Source organism: Drosophila serrata, unplaced genomic scaffold (assembly GCF_035046125.1).
Source record: "Drosophila serrata isolate PLE 108 unplaced genomic scaffold, ASM3504612v1 contig_160, whole genome shotgun sequence".
NCBI lineage: Eukaryota > Metazoa > Arthropoda > Insecta > Diptera > Drosophilidae > Drosophila > Drosophila serrata.
Genome location: NW_028257058.1, coordinates 233869 through 257070, shown reverse-complemented (window position 1 = coordinate 257070; position 23202 = coordinate 233869). Strand labels below are relative to the sequence as shown.

The 23202-nt window shown below is 35.1% G+C and overlaps 2 protein-coding genes across 10 annotated transcripts; one reads left to right on the top strand and one right to left on the bottom strand.

Moving 5' to 3' along the window:
* The first annotated feature begins 2847 nt into the window (after nucleotides 1-2847).
* Nucleotides 2848-10791, top strand: MED26 (mediator complex subunit 26). 3 transcript variants are annotated; one of them, XM_020954252.2, is made up of 6 exons: nucleotides 2848-3092; nucleotides 3212-3298; nucleotides 3364-4075; nucleotides 6731-7384; nucleotides 7448-7534; nucleotides 8001-10791. In XM_020954252.2, the coding sequence occupies exons 2-6, from the start codon at nucleotides 3233-3235 to the stop codon at nucleotides 10430-10432; spliced, it is 3951 nt and encodes a 1316-aa protein (XP_020809911.2). In that variant the 5' UTR covers nucleotides 2848-3092; nucleotides 3212-3232; the 3' UTR covers nucleotides 10433-10791. The 3 variants fall into 3 exon arrangements, with proteins under 3 accessions (XP_020809911.2, XP_020809912.2, XP_020809913.2); XM_020954253.2 differs by having other exon boundaries at nucleotides 2851-3058; XM_020954254.2 differs by having other exon boundaries at nucleotides 2851-3065.
* A 1935-nt stretch (nucleotides 10792-12726) lies between these two features.
* On the bottom strand, nucleotides 12727-21265 carry Ekar (Eye-enriched kainate receptor). 7 transcript variants are annotated; one of them, XR_015270265.1, is made up of 14 exons: nucleotides 20913-21265; nucleotides 20691-20852; nucleotides 19815-20048; nucleotides 17244-17410; nucleotides 16940-17176; nucleotides 16722-16874; nucleotides 16454-16657; nucleotides 15031-15234; nucleotides 14846-14970; nucleotides 14611-14788; nucleotides 14333-14551; nucleotides 14049-14250; nucleotides 13209-13397; nucleotides 12727-13147 (listed from the first exon to the last, which is right to left on the bottom strand). XR_015270265.1 is itself a non-coding variant. In XM_020954219.2 (13 exons), the coding sequence occupies exons 1-13, from the start codon at nucleotides 20989-20991 to the stop codon at nucleotides 12846-12848; spliced, it is 2694 nt and encodes an 897-aa protein (XP_020809878.2). In that variant the 5' UTR covers nucleotides 20992-21265; the 3' UTR covers nucleotides 12727-12845. The 7 variants fall into 7 exon arrangements, 5 of the variants coding, with proteins under 5 accessions (XP_020809878.2, XP_086682512.1, XP_086682511.1 ...); XR_015270264.1 differs by having other exon boundaries at nucleotides 14846-14950; XM_020954219.2 differs by having other exon boundaries at nucleotides 14333-14788; nucleotides 14846-14950.
* Between the last annotated feature and the right edge of the window lie 1937 nt (nucleotides 21266-23202).

Here is a 23202-nt window from a genome sequence, read left to right as displayed (position 1 = left end):
GGGTGTACTGGTGGTATCGTCAGCAATTTCATTAGACCTCCTTGCAGACGAGCGCATATCAGGAAACTCGGGCAGCAGGATCCAGCGAAGCTGGACTTTTTCTTTGTGGCAAGGGAGATGGGACAACGCAAACACAGGGGGATGGACCTACAAGCTCAACCCCCACCTGGTTTCATGGGTGCTGAGAAAGCACGGACAGCTAGATTACCACACCACGCAGATCATCACAGGACATGGATGCTTCAAGGCATAGGCAAGGTTCGAGCACGAGGTCGACCCACACTGCGATCACTGTGATAGGGAATTAATCGAGCTCTGCACGCCTTCTTCGTGTGCCCACTATTATCGGCAGAACGAGTGGCGCTGGTGGCAGTCACAAACAGTCGCCTCACACCAGACAACCTGATCGCCCGTATGCTGGAGAGCCCCTCCAATTGGAGTGCGGTTGCTGTGATGCGTGAAGGCAACCGATGTTCGGCAGCACGACCGCCAACCGCCCTCGCGAAGTATAGCTATGCGGTACTTGTGGTTAGTGGTCAGGGCTGTTTCTGCAGCTATCTCAGGCGCTTCGGCCACAAGACGGAGCCCTGGGTGTGGCTCGGGTATCGTTGAGGATAGGCACAGCACGTCCTCTTTAAGTGCCGCAGGTTCAGCTTCGAGAGGCAGAAGCTGGAGGCGGTTGCAGGGTGCACTATCAGTGGCGAGAATGATGGCCGACGGAGAGTGTGGAAAGCAGCTGCGTCATTCGTGGCGCTTGTCATGAAGGCACTAAGGGACCTGGAGCGCAAACGGAAGGATCAGGAGGAGAAGGGGACTCCGCGCACGCGAAGCAACGCCAGGCGGCGATACCGCACTGCGCACAACACTTCGTTCAGGCCCAACCCACGTTTCCGTCTTAGTTGTATTTTTTTTTGTTATTTGTAGTTAGGTTAATCACCACTAGCGTAAGGTCCGGGATAAATAAAATTATGGAATACACAAAAAAAAACACATTCACCTTGCTTGTTCTTATGTTCACTCATAGAAGCAAGCGCACTCTGTTGTTAGATTTTTACACTCTCAACTTTGTGAGAGTGCGATTGTCGTTGAAATCAAAAAATAAGCCTCATATTGCAAAACTAATGTATGACCGTTACTCATCTTAGACTCTTTTGGCTTTGGTTCATCCATGTGACACAGTTGGGATTTTTCAGAGATCTGAAACACCGATTCACACAGAGCCACATCTCCATCTCCCATCTGATAACAGCTGATCGAAAATCTGTGGCTTATCGAAAATGTAAACAAAGCTTTGTTAAAATGGCTCCTGCGGCATAAGTTAACAACTATTTTGGGCAACAGAAAACATGCAGTTTAAATTTAATTAATTAGATTAGATAATTCGATTGAACGTTGAGTTATTAATACTATAAAATAGTAATGGATCACTATCTTCTGATGCATTCTGGGTCTCGAAGTATTGCGTAATTAAGAAATTTGGTGTGGAAGACTTCACCTTACAGCTACATTCTCCTTTTTATAAGACAACGTTTTTACCCAAACTACTACAAACTTCGACAACTATCAATTTCGGACTCCAATGCAACTGCAGCCCGATCTGCATTCCAGCAAGACAAGAATCCTAATTTATTAAAAAGGAAAGAGTAGTGAGCAGAAAGAGCCACTGTGTGTCAATTTAATTTATAATTTTACCAAAAATTCATCCTTTCGCTCGGTATGGTTATGATAATACTCAGTTTTCAAGATTACAAATTCTAGAAAGGTTGATGGCGTTAGGAGATTCTCGACGGCACACTTTTAGTATTTTGCGAGCGGCTTGCAAAAATAATACAAAAGAATACAAAGAATACGTTTGCCTCTCGCTCTCACTTGCAGTTACTTTGCATATTTTAATTAACTTAAATGTGCGGGAGTTCAAAAGACCTGATAGAGTTAATACAATTAAATAAGTAAAAGGAAATACAATATTTCAGGTTTCTGGCATATATATTATTTTGTAGGGAAGATGGAAACTTTAAAGAAAAATATAAATTAGGAAGATGTAGGCCAAAAATATATGACAAAATTAGACAGCTCCACAGCTCAGCTTGTCGATCTGAGAAGCTCTAGATTTTTTCATGAACCGACCTTTGATCCACCCGTATCAAATCATCCGAGTTTCTTGTACAGGTATTCCAGATAGCTGTCATATTAAGTCGTCTGGGAGTTGTCCAAGGAAGGCGCCACCGCTAGATTACATGCCAATCGCTTTGGGACAAATATTAACCAATTACCAAGCGTCAAATGTTGAACGTGTCTTAAGTTTTAAAATAGCCGGGGCAACAAAGTATGAACGCATCATTTGCCCCAAAAAATGCTGGTAAACTAGTGAAAAGAGCGATCACACATCAGAAAAATTAAGTTTTTCGCGCTGTCTAACAGTTTTACCCCCCATACCGTACCTTTACCGAAGAGCATCATGTTATAAAATTGTTTAAGTCTCGCAGATGCAACCAAACGATTTCCTGTCTATGAGACGTTTATATTGCCTTCCAACACAATCCATTTTAGTGAAACAGTTGGGATTTTTCTCAGATGTGAAACTACAGAGCTAGATCCCCATCCTCAATCCGAAAACAGAAAAATAGAAAAAGAAAAGGTGATAAATGGCAAAATAAAATAAAAAAAAGAATCGTTTTTAGAAGAAATGATGATTTAACATTTTTGCGGACAAAGAAGTTTAAAAAAGGACACATCTCTCATAAAAAAGGACAAATTGGCAACACCGGACTCCAGTGTGTACTACACAGCACTAGAGAAGCACCAGTGTGAATAAATTAATATTCAACGATATAAAAGTACGGAGTTATCGACATTTGCAACATATCGGCAAGGTATCACCACTCGCAGAGTGCAGCTGTCAATAGTAAAAATGGCGATTGTGCTAGTGTCGAAAATTGAAAATAAATAATTAATTTACTGAACATTTTGCGACCGATATATGTAAACACATTTTCGAACAAAGCATTTGCTACGCCGATAACGCAAATTAATTGATTGTGCGAACTCACTTCATATTGTAAGAGGTGCTTTCCAGAGCTGCAATTGTGTGTGTACGTGTGTGCACCATTCAGTGAATCTATAATAATTGCTTAATAATTTTCAAAAATATATTGAGAATTTTTAATACTACCATGTATAAAAACATCTATATATATTTTTTTGTTGCCAGCCATCGTCGTTGGAGCTATAAATGAACCAAAACCAAATACAGCAACTCACCTCTCACCTATCCCAGGCACTTGATCAAAACTACGATGTGAGTGGGAACTCTTCTTTATATTAAGGCTTTCTAAAATTATTGTCTCCCTATTCATTATTAAGGTTGTTAATATGGAGGCGGTGCTGTCGGTTATATGTGCCTTGGAGGGTACAACAATTACAAAGGAGCAACTGGAGGCCACCCGATTGGCCAAGTACATCAACCAATTGAGGCGGCGAACCAAAAATGAACATTTGGCGCGACGTGCCAAATCTTTACTGAAGAAATGGCGTGAAATGGTGGGCATACAGCAGAACGTCAACGAGTCACAGCCGCAGTCGCAGCAGTTAAGTAGTGTAAGCCTGCATCAGCTACAGCAGCCCTCTTCAGATTTCGTCAAAACCGATCTAGATCAAGTCACGATCCATTTGCCATTATCGCCGACACAGCAAATTATACATCCAGAAACACAGCATTTATCCGATGCTGTGCACCATACCAGTTTCTCCAACTTGGTTAATAATGTCCACAAGGAAAGTAGGAACATATTGACAAGGCAAGAGGCACCACCCATCGCAAACACCGATAACGAACCTGCCGTGGTCATTGATATAGCGTCCGATTCGGATGAGACTGATCACAATAGCGGTGCGGTTGCATCGTCCCAGCGAGGGAATGTCCAGAGCTCAATACATGCTAACCCAATACCCATACCAAGTCCGAGTCCTAGGCAAAAGAAATTAAAAAAGGCCAAAAAACACAAGGATAAAGATGTAAAGAATGTACGAGGGGTTAATTCAAAAGTTGCCGAGGCATTATCACAGGCGGATTCAGGTAGGACCCATATGTTATTTACAGAGTTGTAGTTATGCATTATTTTCGGTATCACGATACTATCCATGTAAAATGGAAATGTTAAAACAATTCCCTAAATTAAAAATTTTAAAATGAGGGTTATTCCTTTTGGAATTCAAAACATATATTTTTTTCGTAAATCGCTACGCTTCCAACACCATATATTTATTTTATTTTAAATAATTTAAAGGGTTGATTCATATACTAACCACTTTTAGTACCTTTGATGCGTATTATAATTTTAGTCAAAAGTTTGCAACGCAGGAAGGGAGTAATTGCCTAAAGTATACTTACATATATATTCTTGATCAGCATTAACAGCCGAGTCGTTTTTGCCATGTACGAATGTTTATACGCAAAAATTATTTTTGTGAAATTTTAAAGTTAAAATGAATTTATTATTGCATGTTATTGCAGTGCAGCAACTTAAACAATAGTGTGAGGAGGAGTTCCGAAGGATGAATCCTTTCGGGTCTTCGCCGAGTCCACCCTAACCAGGATATTTTGGTGTGACGTGACCTTATTGATATAGTGTTGGGCTTGTTCATTGAAAATATCCCCAATCAAGGGAAATTTAAAGTCCCTCCGTCCTTGCCTTTATTCCTTCATTCCATTATCGTGTTGCTCATCTGCTGACGTAGCTTATCATCAAGTCATTATCAACAAGATCCCTACACTCTTTTAGGTCTTTTTACCACTTATACAAATTTTTCTTCGATATTGTAGAAGCAGCAAACATAAAAAATGAAATATTTTAATGAAACTTTTTATAATTTATACAAAAACAAGCAGACAAAAAAAAATAATAACAAGAAAGGAAGCTAACTTCGGCACGCCGAAGTTTATATACCCTTGCAGATAGAACTTCTATGAATATAAATATAAATTATAAATTTTTGTTTTAAAATACAAAATACCTGCTTTCATTTCATTCACCTATACATAATATATTTGCAGTTTTACATTCACTGATTTGCATTTTTCCTCCACATCAAACGATCGTTTGTATGGCACCTATATGATATAGTCGTCTGATTTTCATGAAATTTGACACAAAATTTAAAACTAATAAAAAAGGGCTATACCTTAAATTTGATGGAAATTAGCTGAAAACTGAACAAGTTATAAATTTAATTGTATTAATTTCTTGATTGTTCCTATGGTAGCTATATGATATAGTAGTCTGATTTTCATAAAATTTTATGCAAAATTGAAGAGTATGGTAAAATGGCTATATCTCAAATTTGATCCAATTCTATTGAAAACTAAAAAAGTTAAAAATTTTTTTGTAAAAATTTTCCGATCATTCCTATGGCAGCTATATGATATAGTCGTCCGATCCGGCCCGTTCCGACATATATACGAGTGAGAGTATATAGAAGGCTAACTATAAAGTTTCATTCAGATAGCTTCAAAACTGAGAGACTAGTTTGCGTAGAAACGGACAGACGGACAGACGGACAGAAGGACAGACGGACATACGGACATGGCTAGATCGACTCGGCTGTTGATCCTGATCAAGAATATATATACTTTATATAGTCGGAGGTGCCTCCTTCACTGCGTTGCAAACTTCTGACTGAAATTATAATACCCTGCAAGGGTATAAAAATCCAAAAGGCGATCTTTACGACGCTATTTCCGGCAGTCCCTTGGAAAAAAAGGTGCCTCCGCGTTGTCAGCAAAAATTCTTTCAGGATTATTTAATTTAAAAATAGGTATTGTACGAAGGGATAAAAATAATGAAAATTGGAGTTTTGGTAAACATGTTTGTAAAAAATGCAAATTTCGATCAAAGTTTCTCAACATATTTTTTTAATAGTTACATATAATTTTAAAAAATCCTTCATTCAATACCTTGTAAAAGATATCTCGAAGACCTGTGTGGAATTTCATTAAGATCGCTTGAGTTTTCTTTTTTGTATAAAGTAGAGAACCTGCTGCAACTGCAATGTCCAGGGTATCCTTTGGCTCCTGTCTATGGCGAGTCCTGGCTTCACGAGTAGGGTAACAATAGACGAGCTGCAGCTGGGTGATACATACTGCGCGCTCAGCCTATACCTTCAAGCGTCCACCTTTCAAGGCTGTATCTCCTAAACTATTAGTCGGATCAACTTGAATACGCAGGACAATATTTTAGAGATGTTATAGACAGATATAGATGTTAAATAACACAAACATTTGCAAAAAATGCATTCATGGTCTTTTGGTAAACACAAGCTTATTAATGATTATTTCATTGGCATACAATTTTTATAATTTTACTTGTAAGGACGGAGCAGTAGGAGTCCAGATTTGATAATATCCGTTTTTTGTTACGGTTTAGCTCAAACTTTCGTTGGCCTTTTAGCCGTTTGTGTAGAGGAATTGGTGATTATGGAGAGAGTTTTCAATGGAGTGCCAGAGCTGATGGTAGGTTATGTATGGAGTATTTTTTTTTTTTGTAATGGGGATAGGCTTAGTATTATTTCCGGATTGTATTTTTCGGATAGGCGATTTTTAAATTAAAATTGAACATCATATAGGTTGCAAAGGGATGAGAGATAAATTTATATGAGAAACTAGCAAAAGTTTTTTAAAATATTTTATACTTCTATTGTGTTCCTGTTACATACATTTTTTCTTCTTTTACAGAAATTTTTTCCCTCTCAAACAGTTCAATGAGCTCAATATTTTCTGCTGAAACCACTAACACATTGGGAAACTCGCAGCATAATAAACAGAGATTAAACTCCAGCGAATTGACATTTACCGGCAGATTTAAGTCGGTCTCTAGTCAAAATAATAACACTGTTGGCCTTCTTTCTATACGAAGCAATGAATCATCTAGGAAACACACTGGAAAATATGATGATTATAATAATTTATACGATTCGAGTGGAGCCTCTTGCAGTCGGCTGTCGCCTTTAAATGTAGAAGATAGCAACAGGAAAATAGAGTCTACAATTGATGCAGCTATGCAACAAGCCGTACTTTTGGGCAGCAATGATTTGGAAAACACAACATCTCAGTCTCGCTTGCATCTTCAAAAAAAAAGAGGTCGAAAAAGAGGTTCCAAAGGTGTTGACTCTGTGATAGCCAAGGAATCATCGACTAGCCTTTCGCAACAAATCTTTTTTGGTCAAGGCTCTACTGTAAAAAAGGTGAAAACCACAAAAGAATTGTTTAATGAAATTCAAAGCAGGAAATTAAGTGTCTCTACAACGAGCAATCTTTCGAATTCTTCAACCACAAATCGAGCAGAACAGGCTACAACCATGTTTCCTAGACCGACTTCATCTTGTTCAGGTAAGGCTTAGAAAAAAAATAATTTTAATAATATTCCCATAATATATATATATTTTTTAACAGATACATCTATACATTCGCCACAAATTATTGAAACTTATTCGGGCAATGTTACTTTAATGGGTGTCGATACATTCTCAAATAAATTAGGTAAGTTGTAGGAAAAAAATAGTTTTTTGTTCAATATAGTCAAAACAAAGATGCGGCTATTTTAAGGGACATGGGAGGCCATATATAAGCCAGGCCTCTATATCTTAGCTACAAAAAAGTGAGGGAGATAATCATTCTTTTGATTTTTAGCAATTTAAGGTTAAAATCCAAATAAAATTTCAAAATTTTGACCAGAATTTTGGTATTCACATTCCACTTGAACAAAATAAATCCGCTCTATTTTGTATATGATCAGCTAACTTTTTAGGATACAGACCAAGTTGCGTTTGAAACATTCAAACTTCGCCAACTCGGCTTCATTTTCAAAGGGGGGATATCAGATAAATTAACAGAAAATAATTATTTAGCGCTTTAAAATGTTTTTCTCATTTCATTTTTAAAGTGTGGGAGTTGCTAAAAAAATAATAATATAATAATATGTATATAATAATTAATTTACTTGCAGATGCTGAAAATACGGATAGCGATACTGCCACCTCAGAACCTTCTCGTGACAGTAATAAATCGCAGGAAATTAAGGGTACTTCCTTGGATAATAGTAATAGCAATTCATTTGGAAACTTTGGCAAGAGCAGCATGATCATGAAAAAGGAAAATCTAAATGACATTACAACCCAACTAATGCACTTGATACATAGCTTGAAAAGTCCGCTGAGCGTGTATGAAATCGAGCAAATGTATTTGGCCGAACTGGTACCATGTTCATGTGTCATTATAGAGGATGACTATAAAAATGAGATAAAAGGAGAACCAGAAAATGCAGTTTGCGATAATATTGAAATAAGTGAGCCAAAATGTAATACAAATACTGATAATATTGTGAAAGTGCACAGAAAGGATCAAAAAGATATATTGCCACCGATAGAACGATTAGATAATGATCATGAAGTGGTGGAAAGTCAACTAAAGCCTGTGAGGTCGATCTTTGATCTTGATTTTGATGACGATAACGATGATTTGCATACAATAATGCTAGATTATAAACCGGTTGTTAAAATGGAGGAAAGAAAGAAAAACTTGGAAGTTCCGAATGTGTCACAACTTGATATTAATTATACCCAGGAACTGGAAAAGGAAAATAGTCAAACAATTGAAGCCAATCTCCCAATCATTTCCTCTCTTATTGTTCAGGAAGATCCCAATTGTCTGGCAAAGGAACGGTTTTATGTACAGACAAACCAAGTGACCGGTTTTCATATAAATGCCTTGCATAATTACTATATACCAAATATTAATGGAAATTGGGATGATATTGAAAAGAGCTCGATGCAACCTTGGGATTCCTTATATACGGTCACTGATGGAGCTGATGTTGTGCCCAAATATGGTTTCATAGCTTCGGACCGTATTAAAAAGGACCTCAGTTCTTTGAAGTTCTTGAAACCTTTCAAAGCGAAACCATTTAAGTCTCTGATAGCGCCATTTTTGGGTGTGGCCAAATATTTGCCCACCTGCCGTCGTGCTAAACGAAGACTCAACATATCCATTAATCGTTTGTCCCAGAATCCAGGTAATAATTATAATGTTTCCATTGAAATGCCGCCGCTAAATGTAAATATTGATGTGATGGATAGCAGCCATAATGAAAATGCGGTCCCAATAAAAATTCGTCGTAGAACAGTATCATCCTATGATGACACTTCAAGATACTCCGTACCAGATATCCCTAAAAGTAATAATTTATTAAAGATAGTCAACGATCAAGTGCAATTGGAAGTCGACAAAATTAAAGAAAGGAATAATTATTATGGAAATGGTAAGAATAATAATATTAAAACTAGTTATAATAACAGTAGCAGTGACAGTGATAGTGAGGATAAAAATGAGAATGTTTATGAAAATAACGAAGAGTATGCCATTGTCCAACGACCAACAGTCACGAGTCACGATCATATTGTGTTGACAATAAAGAAAACTCCAAGTAAAATAAACTTGCCGGCCAATTCAATTATTTCCACAATGAATCCACCCAATTTTACAACGAGGGCGCTACCAACACCTAGTACAACAAAGACTTTGCCATCACCAATTACAACAATCACTTCACCAACTATTACAAGAAATAGTGAGGAAAATGGTGTTGAAAAAGTGGCAATTCCAGTTTCAGTTCCAATTCCCCGCACAAAATGTCAATTGACGGAACTACCGTTTCGTCCTCATCGTTATCGTTATCGTTATCGCAAGCACCTCTTAAGCGAAGGAACTCCAAAAGTTGACTTGGATCTTAACCAAATATTTAATTTAAAAGAAACCTCGGACATAAAAATGCGTGAGAAATTATTTTTTCAGCACGAGTTGTACGGCGAGCGTGCTTTAGGTACGAAAAAAAGAATGTTTAATTATAGCAGCAGCAGCTCAGATTACGACGAGGAAAGTGAAGTGGAAGGAGAAGAATCGGAAGCGAAAAACCCGTCCACTTCCGATAAAAACCGATGTAATTTACAAAGTGAGACTGATACGAGGGAGGATAAAACGAGTAGCGATGATTCACTTGCATTATCATCAAGTGATGAGGATATAGATGGTGATGGAGAATCTTTAACCCTTCAAGAAACTCAGAACAATTGTGTAAACAATTATTTACTTAAATCATTCAATTCAATCCAAACTGATTCACAAAATGATTATTCGAATGGAAGTAATAACAAATACTGTAACAATAATCACTTGGAAACTCCTACCGGAACTTCCTCTGTCAAGAAATTGCCCCTAATTGGCCTTGAATATCGCACTGGCTTTCGATCTTTACCCGAAGTTAATGGAACAACTGCCAGTGCGACCCGCTTTCAAGAATTTAAGGAATGGCATCAAGTTCTCCAACTGAAATCATACAACAACGAGCCGTTGATCGTTCTGCCTTACGTCGTGCTTGAATGAACCTAGTATATTCATAAAAATGTTTTTATTAAACGGCGCGGTGTGTGATAGCATTTCCAAACAAAAATAAAAAAATAAATAAATAAAAAATACCCTATTTTTAAAGAGTTGTAACCTGTTGTTGATAAAATTCAGTTTCAGAGTAGTTGTCAGGCTTAAATCTTATATAAAGTTCCAGTTTTACTTGTAGAAGAAAAATGAGAATATATACATTTTTGTTATATTTTATATATTGTTAAAATAACATTTTTATGTTTTTTATTTATCTATCCCAATTACTTTTATTCAAAAAATTTAAGCTTAAATAACACACAAAGTTATGTACAATACATGTAAATAAACTAGCATTACAGTCCAAATCGTTTTCTTAACGTCTATGCCACAAACTTTTTGTGTTTAGGAAAACGCCCAGTTCTAGCGATCATAAAAAGAGAAGGGGGAAGCCGCACGATAACAATAAGTTCCAGACGATTCTTGATCACTAATTTCTGATCATCACTAATCGGTTTGTTTGTTTTGTTGGACGCAAGCATTCGTCAATTACGGAACGGAGAGGATAAAATATTGTTTCAAAGCATTGAGACATTGATGAAGGCAAATAGTTAAGCATGGCAGTTCGTGAGCGCCGTATTAAGCGGTGGCACGGTTGCGAATAAGAAGAACTAATTGAATATTACAGACAACTCTCGACTATTTGTCTTGCTCTCTCGCAGTTCCTTAACAAATTTATAATTATGGATCCATGGCGGGAATATTCCAATCCAATACTTTGGGTTGTTAAACTTTCTGCATGTCGCTGACATAGACTATGTTGGATGTCATAAGATTTCGGTAGCCTGCTTTACCCGGGGCTTGCCTTAGCTGAAGCTCTTTTACAGCCCATTTCCAATCATTTAAAGGTACAGGTTCTCCAAATTGCTATCATATTTATCCAATGGAGGCGCGGTCGCCTCCTGAAGTTTAAAATATGGCCAACAAAGTATGACCGCTCCAAATTAATAAACAAAAGATTTTCCGCTCTTAAACAGTTTTACCATCTCTGTACTTAAGCGGGTTCATTAGAACTTAGAAAAGGGCAACTATGCCTTTTTTATACCCTGGCAGAGTATTATAATTTTAGTCAGACGTTTGCAACGCAGTGAAAGAGGAACCTCCGACCATATAAAGTATGTATATTCCTGATCAGCATCAATAGCAAAGTCGATCTAGCCATGTCCGTTTCTATGCAAACCAGTCCCTCAGTTTTGAAGCTATCTAAATTAAACTTTTCAGTAGTCTTCTATATACTCTCACTCGTAAATATGCCGGAACAAGCCGGATCAGACGACGATATCATATAGCTGACATAGGTGAAATCGGAAAATTATAACTTTTTCAGTTTTCGACTGATTCTTATCAAATTATTGTTTTATTGTCGTCGATAATCTATCTGAAAGGGTATATAAACTTCGGCGTGCCCAAGTTAGCTTCCTTTCTTGTTTTCAACTAATATTGTAGTACTAACATAAAATAAGAACGTATTTTACCACTAAAACTTTAAATATATCATGATCATCAATTCGATCATTAATAATTATACAATATAAACAACGAAATAATTCTAACTTTCATTACAGTTTACGCTTATAATTACAATTTTACATTCATAGTTTGGCTTTTCCTCGATCGTTCCTATGGCAGGTATATGGTAGAGTCTCCCGATTGTCATAAAATTAAAACCCAAATATTCTAATATATAAAATGGATTTATCTCAAAGTTGATCAACATGTATTGAACACTAAAAAAGTTATAATTTTTTTTCTACAAATTTTCCGATCGTTCCTATGGCGGCTACGGCATCAAATATAGACATTTCTTACTATTCTACAATTTTGTGTAACATTTTATGGAGATCGGACTACTATATCCTATAGCTCCCATAGAACAATCGAGAAATTAATACAATTAAAAATTATAACTTTTTTTGTTTCCAACAGATTTTCATCAAATTTGAAATATAGCCATTTTATATTAGTCTTAATTTTTTTCTCAAATTTTATGAGAATCGGACGATTATATCATATAGATGCCGTACAAACGATCGTTAGATGTAGAGGAAAAATGCAAATCTGTGAATGTAAAACTGTAAATACAATATTAATTATAATTACTTCATTGTTTCTTAACACAAATATATATATCTTGTATTGTACGGATTCCTAGTCATTGAAGCTCTATCTGCAACGGTATATAAACTTCGGCGTTATAGTTTTTTTCGACTGCGTCACGCGAGCTAATTTTAGCTCCAAGGATCTTTAGCGGCAGGATCGCCCCCCTACACACATTTATTGATAGACAAGTTAAAAAAAAATTCATTTCCAGACGATAAAGATAGATACACATTTAACATACATTTACATAATAAATATATCGCTATATAATTGGCTTTGATGTATTCTTACATTTACTGCACACTCTATTTAGCTCTGGCCTCTTTGGCTTGTTCAGACACCACGATGCATAACGTAACTCTTCGAAAATCTCTATCCAGAAGCAGCGTTTCGGTTGTATATATGTCCTTTCATTAGTTTCCGGAACAGTTTTACCACCCGGCAACAAATCAGAACAAGGTGCAGCCTTCGGTTCGTGGTTATGTCGAAAATTAAGCCAAAACTCAAAAAGGGCAACGACGACGGCAACCAAAATTCCGGCAATTAGTACGACAAATACGCCACCTTATTTAAAATGGAGAAATGGAGAAATTTGACAGAAATAAAAAAATAGATAAACTTCTACCTATGCTCTCGAGTCCCAGGGCATTGGCTTTCGATTGTTTGCTTGGACTCTTTCTGGTACACGTCTCATCAGTGTTCTTCCACCATTTATCGTACAGCATTTGAATGTCTCCCTTTTCCTGTAGCTCTAGAATGGCCAACGATATCTTATCTCGCCATGGCGATCCCTTTGGTGTAGCAATTCCATATCCTTAAAATATTATTAGACACAGAGTGTAAAGTAAAATACAAATTTTATATAACTAGAAAGTAAGCTAAATTGTATTTCCCTTGCAGTTAGCAATTTGATCATTTAGTTAACCATGCATTTTGGTAAAGTAAAAAGAAAGAGAAACATGTATGTATTAATATCAGGCAAGTAATTGACAGTTTACAGTTGTAACCGCTAGCTTTATATAAATAAATAAATAATTTACAGTTTTGCAGTATAGTTGACAGATTTTCGTAAAATTAAAACAGATATTGTAAAAAAATCCAAATTTAAAAAGGAGATGAAAATATTACAAAATATGAAAAATGAAACTTTGCTGTTAATCTTCTTATGCTCCCACAAGTATATAAGTTAGAACGGGTCAGAATGGACATATAGGTTCATAGAAACGATCGGACAATTTTTAAAACTAAAGGTATAAAACTGTAAATATAATAGGTAAGTGCATTAATGGAGGAATAAAACAATTTGTTTTACATAAATCTATAAAATTTATATTGTATTAATTATTAATGATCGAATTCCAATCTGCAAGGGCTCCCTTTCTTTTTCGATTTGATATTGAACGCAATATATTTGTCGATATCAAATCTAAATTTTCCTCTCGATACACATCCCCCTAGTTCGTACCTTTCGTATCCAGCAAACCTCCGATTTGTGTCAAATTACAATCTCGCTGAACGATATAATCAAGCATCGTGGATTCCATTAAATAGGCGTAATTGCCTTGGTTAACCCTTCTAATTCCATCCTCATATGTAGTAGTAAATGCAGATGGGTTTTTGTTGTCCATACTCCGCCACATTTTTTTATATGTCTCAATCATTGAATCCTTTGTTCGTTGAAAGAATAATATAAAATTAGTAAGTAAGAATAAAAATGAACAGTAAAATCTATTTTCGTATAGATCTTACGCGAAAAAACGTCATTGTAGAGCCACTATCCAAAGTTCCGTAAGATATCTCTGTTTGGCTTGCAAGATCCTCGGCATTTTCAATGGGATTAATCATGCGTTCAGTGGTTAAAAATGCTGCCAAATTGGCGGTATATGAGGCCACAATAATCAACGAGAAGAATCCCCAAATACTACTAATTATACGTGTTGAAATCGCTCTCGGGTATATATCGGGTGACTGTTGCATTAAAGTTCCAATTGTAAACCAGAAACTATCTGATAATGTAAACTGATTACCGATCGTAATATTATTGAAATCGCACGGATTTATATATTTCCACTCGATGGGTGATATCTTCCCCACCAAATATATACAGATGGACACGAGAATATATGCCATTAGCACATATATCCAGATTTCTATAGCCAAAGGATTCATGAATGAAAATAATCGGGTTGGCTCAGAAGTGGGAACCTAAAAAAGGAATAGGCTGGAAATTATTGAGAACATACTTAAACAAATGTTTTTTACCTTAAATAATATGCTTATTCCCAGATTCATAAAGGGTTTCGTGAAATCAATAACACTCTCTCTCGCATAGGTAATAGTCATTGAGCCCACTGCCAAATCAGCTTTCTAAAAATAAATATTTCTTACTATTTATAAAACAATAAAACTATATCTTCATATACGTATATATTTTATAATCAACATACGTATTTCATCAATTGAGCCACCATTCCATTCCATTCACCAGATTCTGGATCCTTGGCTCCGTATTTTCGGTCGGGAACCAAATCTAAAATATATCCAAAGCCAACTTCATGTGAAATTGTTTCCAAAATATCTACGCAGAACCCATAAAATCTTTCGTTGCCTGTAAAATTTTTTCCATAATGCATCATAACATACGGCGTTTCCTGTAAAACAAACAAAAATTTAATAACAATACAAAAAAATAGTTTACACATAGTTATACATCCATGCAGTTTGCAATTTAGATTAGTTTTATATAAATTGACCAATTTATTCAATGGTAATGATTATCTCATGGTAATATTAACATTCTTTAAAAATTCTTACAAATTATAAATTTTGTAAACCTGTGTACAGCTCGTTGCGATTGTACGATTCGTCCAACTTGAATATAATTTAAAATATTTTAAGATCACAAATGTTAAATATATGCAAATAACAAATGTTTTAATGACGACTTTAAGAATGGCTCTTTCCTTAATATTATTAGCAAAATTTATAACGTATAATATATAGATATTTTAAAAAGTTAGAGAAGAAAAAACATCGATGCATCGAATACATATTTTGTTTATATTCACTTCTGGGTATTATAGTTCTAGTCAGAAGTTTGCAATGCAGTGAGGGACACATTGCCGACCCTATAAAGTATATATATTATTGATCAGCATCAACAGCCGAGCCAATCTAGCCATGTCCGTTCGTTTCTACGCATACTAGTGCCTTAATTTTAAAGCTATGTGAATGAAATTCGAATTTAGTCCTCTATATAATCATATATCACTTGTATAAAGGTCGAAATGGCCCGAATAGGACAACTGTGTCATATAGCTGCCATAGGAACGATTTTCAAAAGATGTTCATATAATTTAAGATATTGCCATTTTATACTATTTCAGAATTTTGGTTTTCAGTTAATGAAAATTGAACAACTAAATCATGCAGCTGCCATAGGACCGATCAAGAAATTAATTCAACTAAAAATGTATAACTTTGATGTTTTTCAAAATATTAACATCTACTCAGAGATGTACAATTTTTTTATTTAAGAATTTCTGATTTACTTTTGTGAAAGTCGGACGACAATATCAAATAGAAACTATGGATGTAAAACTGAAACTGTAAAAGTTTAAATATAAAAAAAATTAAATGTGAATAAATATTTATAATTTATAATATTATAATTATTAATGATGTAATTGCTTTCCTGTATCTTTCTAATACAACCCTAAGTGTGCTTTTTCAACTATTTCAATTTCAATATTTTAAATCATATTTTATAATTTATTTTAAATTCTGGTTACGTATAAATATTTTAGAAAAAGAAAGATATTCGTTGAAAAAACTGTATACCATACCGAATTGATTTTTTATTAAACTGACCAGTATAGTTATGACTACGAGTGTTACATTCATAGAGCCGGAATCAAAGAACATTGATGGATCGGTAATATTGAGGTGTCCATGCGGCGTCCATTCGCCAACTTTAACAATAGAGTGTTGCTTTAATTTGATTAAGTCTAGCTTGAACTGAATTCTCTGCCCCTCTTTAAATTGAATGGGTCCTGTCAGACCTTTCCATTCAACCTGTTTGAGAAGATACGCATTTTAAATTTGATATCAAAGATTTGCTATCTCAATATAGTATTACCGCATTCAAGTAATTAATTAGGCTCAAGCCACCGTTCCATGGTATTTCCGCATCGCAGGTCACATTATATAAATCCAAAATATGCGATTGTTCTAGTGTCTGCAAGCCCATAGCAAATACGAAAACTGAATCGAACATTAATGCTGGTTCAGACTAAAAATTCGATAATTATATATTTAATATTATTATAGTCTTAATTACTATAATTTTTATTTTACCTCGAGGGAAAAGGATTTTCTTGAATGCTGACTAAAATCTGGCGATTGGTATATGTGATGACCATAGTTTTCAATATCCTTTAAAATCTGCTTAACTGCCACATCCCCTATGTCCACCAAACGAAACGATGTTATATTCACAAAATTATATTTAAAGTCCTCCATATCATAGGTTTCCAGATCGAAGCTGGTAAAAAAATAATGGTATTTATATTCATTCATTTGTTGCTGTAATATCTGAAAAATATATAGAATACGACTTTAGAAAATAATATAAAATATAATATTTTTTATTTCAGCTTACATTCTTCAACAAAATTGATATGCCATCGGAACTTGTATCAATTATAACATTGTGTATTTCTTTGTTCTTAAAATCGTTCAATATAGAAAGGTATGAGCCTCGAGAAACTTGGCGCATGTGGACTTCAGCCTGAACAGAGCGCGAGATTTGATGTAAATCTATAATTCCTGAAATATGTATAATGTGTAATATCAGTAATATGTGTCAGGATATTGTTGTCTAAATTTGGAAGCTCCATTGTTTGAGTTCTCCGTCATCGCACAAACGTTGTTATCGAAATATTTCATAGTCGTTTTACTACTCAACTAGTTGACTTGATTTTTTTCATAAGTAAGTAAAACATAACATAAGTAGTATTTTTGAATAAAACAAGCTGGCCCGGCTTTGGCTCGCCCCTAATGTTTCATATAACCCCACAGACCATTGCAGATAATTCAAATTTCTATGTTATTTATTTGAATATCATCAGTTGAGAGCGATGTGATGAAGCAAAAATAAATAACGAAGACAGATTTTTAAGCTTTTTTTTTGACAATGCGAAAAACAGGGATATTCAAGGTTCATCCCACAGCATTTCAACGATTTGCCTTGCGATTAACTGATTGTTATGGCAAAAGCCATGATCATCATTTGGAATTATTGCAATTTGTGGGATTAGGACTTCCTTTCCTTTGAATTTGCCCTTAATGACTGTTGCTTGAATTACATTGTTCATTAGTTTTTTTGACAACCGCGTACCATTGCACAATTTCGGATGATTCAGATTCCGCATCAAAGTTATGATTGAGCCAACCTTCAGCTCTGAATTTTGCGGCGGAGTTCCTGGCACATCCAGCCATTTTAAAAAATCAATTGGATTGTTAGTCGCTTCATCCTCGTTGGTCACACAGTCGAACGATTTGTATTTATGCAGTTCTCCAGCGATTTGAAAAATGAAATATTCTTCGCTTTCAGTTTAGTTTTTTTCAGTTTTCAGTTTTTAATAATTTTGAGCCATACCAGGGAGAACTTATTCCAATTGAAACTGCGGATATACGACGGAACAACAACTCTCATAAAGCTCACTTTGGTAATTTTGCTCTCTAACGTTACTGTAGAGTGTTTTGTCAACATCTGTTGAGGGCCTAAAGAATTTTCAGGAAGGCTTTCCAATATTTCTTAGCAACAAAAGCCTTCGCCTGGCAGAGTTATTCAATTGAAAAAAAATTCATCCAAATCGGTTCAGCCGTTCTCAACTGATGTTCTATTAAAAATTAATACCATTTTTAAATAGACGGAAATCTTCATTATAACAAGAAATGAAGCTAACTTTGGCAAGCCGTAGTTTATATACCCTTGCAGATAGAACTTCGATCACTAGGAATTAATACAATATAAATTATACATATTTATATTAAAGTACAATGAAGTAATGCCTGCTTTTAAGGGGTTACATACAGATAGAGGGCAAAAAACAGTGCATTTTTCAGAGTGTTTTCTGAAGAAACTTTTTAACTTATTGATCCAAAAATGTATACACATATTAAAGTATCTTTTAACTGTATTTTAAAAGTTAGAACTAGTAAAAATATTTATTTGGAAAAGAATTACACCTGATCTACGGGAGCTCCTCTTAAAAAAGAAGTTTTGCGGTGACCACTATATACCGGAACTAGATCATCAGAAATTTAAAAACCAAACAGATTTCGTTAGAGTAATGTCAAATCTAGTAATTAATCGAAGGAATAAGCAAAATATTTTTTTTTGACAAAATGGCAGTTTCACAAAAAAAAGTTTTTCCCCGAAATTTCCGCACTAAATTGTTTATAAAAATAAAATATTTATTGGAAAGAAAAAAATCTTTGATTAATGACTACAAAATATATTTAAGAAGGCCGTGTTAAAATTTGAGACTTATCAGGCTAGCCGTTTTCGAGAAATGTTGGTCACCGACTTTGAAAACAACATTTTGATAAAAACACGTTTAAAGTTTGGAATGCACTTTACATAGGACTCCTTTTCAAATTAACTTATAACTCAGGAAATATTCACCGGAACTAAATGAAACTTATATTCTTAGATATATTTACATTAATAAAATAAAATAAAAAAAAAATCGATTTTTTTTTTAATTCTATCTGTATGTAACCCTTCAATTCATTCACCTTTAGATATTATATTTACAGTCCTACAGCAAAAGTTTTGTATTTTCCTTTATATCAACCGGTCGTTTGTATGGCTGCTACATATATGAAATATATATTTGCAAAACTGTAAATGTAAAACTGTTAAAATAATATTTGTAGGTTAAAAAAATGAAAGCAGGCATTACTTTTTTAACATCAGTATATATTATTTATATTATAATATATTGATTTCTAATTCCTAATTTGATCTAATTTAGACATTTAGATATTAATAACGATAACTAACATTTATTTGATCACACAAAACTATACTTTTTTAAATAGGAGCACACACATATATATATTTGAGTTTTTTAAAAGTCTAACTCAAGAAATTTGCAAAAGTGAAACCCGGAGCCCGCCTTATAACTAGTATCTTATTGAGAATTTAAGTCTTGCAACTTACCATATTCCCTTTCATGTAATATTCCAAATCGCGTCCAGTTTAGGTAGCGTATGACATCAATGAAGGCCTGATTTACATATTCTTTCGATGGATAAACGTTAATGGAGAAGTCATGGGCGCTACGTCCTATATTAGGGATATCTAATGCATCGCATATTGAATTTATATGCGCTGCCAACACGGAATCAGCTGGACTAAAGACAGCTTGGACGCCAGCTCCTAACAGACGGCACACTATAATATTTCAGCATATTTGTTTATATGTTTATAAATTACCAACAAAAAGGATCAATAATAATTAATTAATGTTTATTTAAAAAAATGACAAAGTTATGTCTACTTTTATAACATTCACCTATTCTTATTAAACTTGCAGTTTTACATTGACAGTTTAGCATTTTTTTTACACTAAACAATCGTTTGTATCGCAGGTATATACATAATATAGTCGTCCAAATTTCATAGAACTAAGATCGAAATTCTGAAATATTACAATTTGGGTATACCTCTGACTAGACGAACATCTGTTGAAAAACATTCAGGTTATCATTTTTTTGTATTAGTTTTTTCATCGTTCCTATGACAGTTATATAATATAATCTCCCGATTTTCAATTTATATAAATCTGGAATAATTCAAATCGGTTTATCTTAAATTTGATAAAATGTCATGTCCCGACCCGTTAGTGAGAGTATATAGAAGACTCATTGTAAAGTTCAGCTTTAAAACTAGTAGAATAGTTTGCGTAGAAACGGATAGACAGAAGGCTATTCATACTGAATAACATATATAATTTATAGGGTCGGAAATCTCTCCTTCACTACGTTGCAAATATATCGCGGTTATAAATATATTTTATGTAAAATATTTAGATACCTTTCCGAGCAGTCTCAAAAGAGTTATGTTGGCTTACATATTCCACGTCGTAGTCTACGATTGTTTCTGGTAATAGACTCTTGTCATTATTTAATCTATGAATCGCGTAACGAAACGCCAACTCGGAATTATATTTGATGGGTTGCTTGGGAAATATAGCTCCTTTAAAATTATATTTGAAGATTAATATTTATACTGATAACCCAGATGCATAAATATTACCAACTCTGATAACGGCTGGAATGCTCGAAGTACAGGTAAATAACCGAAGTAGGAGCAAACTTCTTACTATTGAAAACATTGTCAGTACAGCGAATGTTTGCAATTATTTTTTCTTTCTTTTGTTTTACAGAAGCCAATTAAGTGCATGTGAAAAGAGAAAAAACACAAGAGACTAGGAGAAACCGCATTTTCTAAGTAAAGCACGGTATGGTCAGGGTAAAACACTGAGAAAGCTATAGGCAAATAGATGAAAACGGCTATTCGTCCGCGCCGTTTTAAAGGCCTGTACGGAGACACACAATTAAAAATACCTGAAAGTTGGATGGCGTTAGGAGATTCCCGACGGCACACTTAGTATTTTTCGAGCGGCTTGCAAAAAATACAAATCTTAATAAAACACGCTGTTCGCGACCGTTTGCCTCTCGCTCTCGCTTGCAGCTTTTTTGCCTATTTTAAATTAAAGATCCCGCCATGAACTAAAATATGCAGAAGTTTAGAAGAGCTGATACAGGTAATATAATTGCATTAGTAAAGGGAAATACAATATTTTTGGTTTTTGGCATACATATTTTTTGTAGGGTAGATAAGAACCTTGAAGAGAAATATAAATTAGGAAGATGCAGGCTAGCAAGGACATTATGGGACAGCTCCACAGCTCACCTTGCCGATCTGAGAGATCTCCATGCTCCTGGAACAGATTATTAAACACCAGACATTTGTCAGGTCGATGGCCGCAGAGTCGGCTATTGATCCTGATCAATAACATATATTCTTTATATGGTCGGAGATGACTCCTTCACTGCATTGCAAACTTCTGACAGAATTTGTAATACCCTGTAGGAGTATAAAAAGTACTGCAAGACCACCGAGCGCATTTCCAAAACAATGAATTCAAAAATTATTGTTGAATAAAATAAGAAAAGGATTTGTGTAACCTATAGATTTAATTATTTTTATTCATTTTTATGCCGTTGTAGCAAAGACTATACAGTTTATAAGATGCCTTACGACCATAAATTCGTTTTGCAATATGAGTCTAATTTTTTGATTCAAACGACAATGTCGCTCTCCCTGCTCTCACAAAGTAAAGAGCGTAAAATCTAAAAATAGAATGTGTTTTGCATGTATGAGTAAACACAGACCCTACAGTACCAAAATTCCTTCCCTGTTCGATTACTGGTGTCATGTTCGAGTGATTTTGAGCAGCGGTTCCGAAATTAAACTGTTATTTATTAATTATTGTTGTTGAAAAAATGTTATTTACTTATTATTGTTGAAATCTATTTTTTAGCAGCTCTAGTGCACAAGTGTTTTGCATTGTAATTTATTAAGTACTAGCTGTACCCTGCCACGTTTCTCTGTGGCATATTGTGGTTGCACGCATTAGAAATAAGTCAAACAAAAAAGAATAATTTTCAAATTCATTTAATTCTGTAATACTTGTGGGTATGCAATATTCTTCGTTTCTCCATTCTCAGAAATTCCGTAGGGTAATTAACTGCTTCCTCTGCCTCCACAACGGGGTCTATCGACTTATATGTATGTAATTTCGTCTGTTTCTATGCTGGACTGGATTACATGATTGAGCTGGTATACATCTTTGTTCTTGGCAGCGAGAATCGCTCGTCCACTGAGCCAATCGTGATTCCTATAATTTATTCAGATATCGGGGAACACTTTTTGGATAAGTCCTTCCTTCGATGTAAGTAAATTAAAGAAATTCTCGGGCAATATTATTTTTCTCGACGTCTCATTGACTGGCAGCTTTCCGTTCCCCGTGTCCAGTATCGTTCTGTACGTGTCATCGTTCTGAAACTGGACACGCATATTCGTCTTCAACTGTAATGTACGTATATGTTGCCACAATATAGAATATTTTAGGCAAGCATTTATCTCGTCAGCTGGTGTCGATCGGGAAATCACAGGCAACGTTTGCAATATTAACGTATTCCCAAATGGTTGGACAGCTCCATGCAAATCCCGCAATGATCGAACGAGAGCCTCCAGCGATTTTTTGTGTGCCATTGTGCATTCATCCCAAACAATGAGTTTACATCTTTGCAATACTTTTCCCATGCCAGATGCTCTGGAAATGTTGCACGTAGGAGTCTCGATGATTTGCATGTTCAACGGCAACTTCAGCGCTGAATGAGCAGTCCTCCCACCAGGTAACAATGTCGCAGCGATTCCAGATGAAGCAAGAGCTAAAGCTATGTCCTTGTTTGCTCGAACCGTAGCTAGAATCAATATAATGAGGAATATTTTCCCCGTTTCTCCTGGAGCATCCAAG

Coding starts and splice junctions, on each gene's coding strand:
- Ekar (XM_020954219.2), bottom strand. CDS start 20,991: ATGTTTTCAATAGTAAGAAGTTTGCTCCTACTTCGGTTATTTACCTGT. Junction 20,853..20,912: donor TCCAGCCGTTATCAGAGTTG/GTAATATTTATG, acceptor ATAATTTTAAAG/GAGCTATATTTCCCAAGCAA. Junction 17,411..19,814: donor ATTACATGAAAGGGAATATG/GTAAGTTGCAAG, acceptor TACATATTTCAG/GAATTATAGATTTACATCAA.
- MED26 (XM_020954252.2), top strand. CDS start 3,233: ATGAACCAAAACCAAATACAGCAACTCACCTCTCACCTATCCCAGGCA. Junction 4,076..6,730: donor ATTATCACAGGCGGATTCAG/GTAGGACCCATA, acceptor CTTCTTTTACAG/AAATTTTTTCCCTCTCAAAC. Junction 7,535..8,000: donor TACATTCTCAAATAAATTAG/GTAAGTTGTAGG, acceptor ATTTACTTGCAG/ATGCTGAAAATACGGATAGC.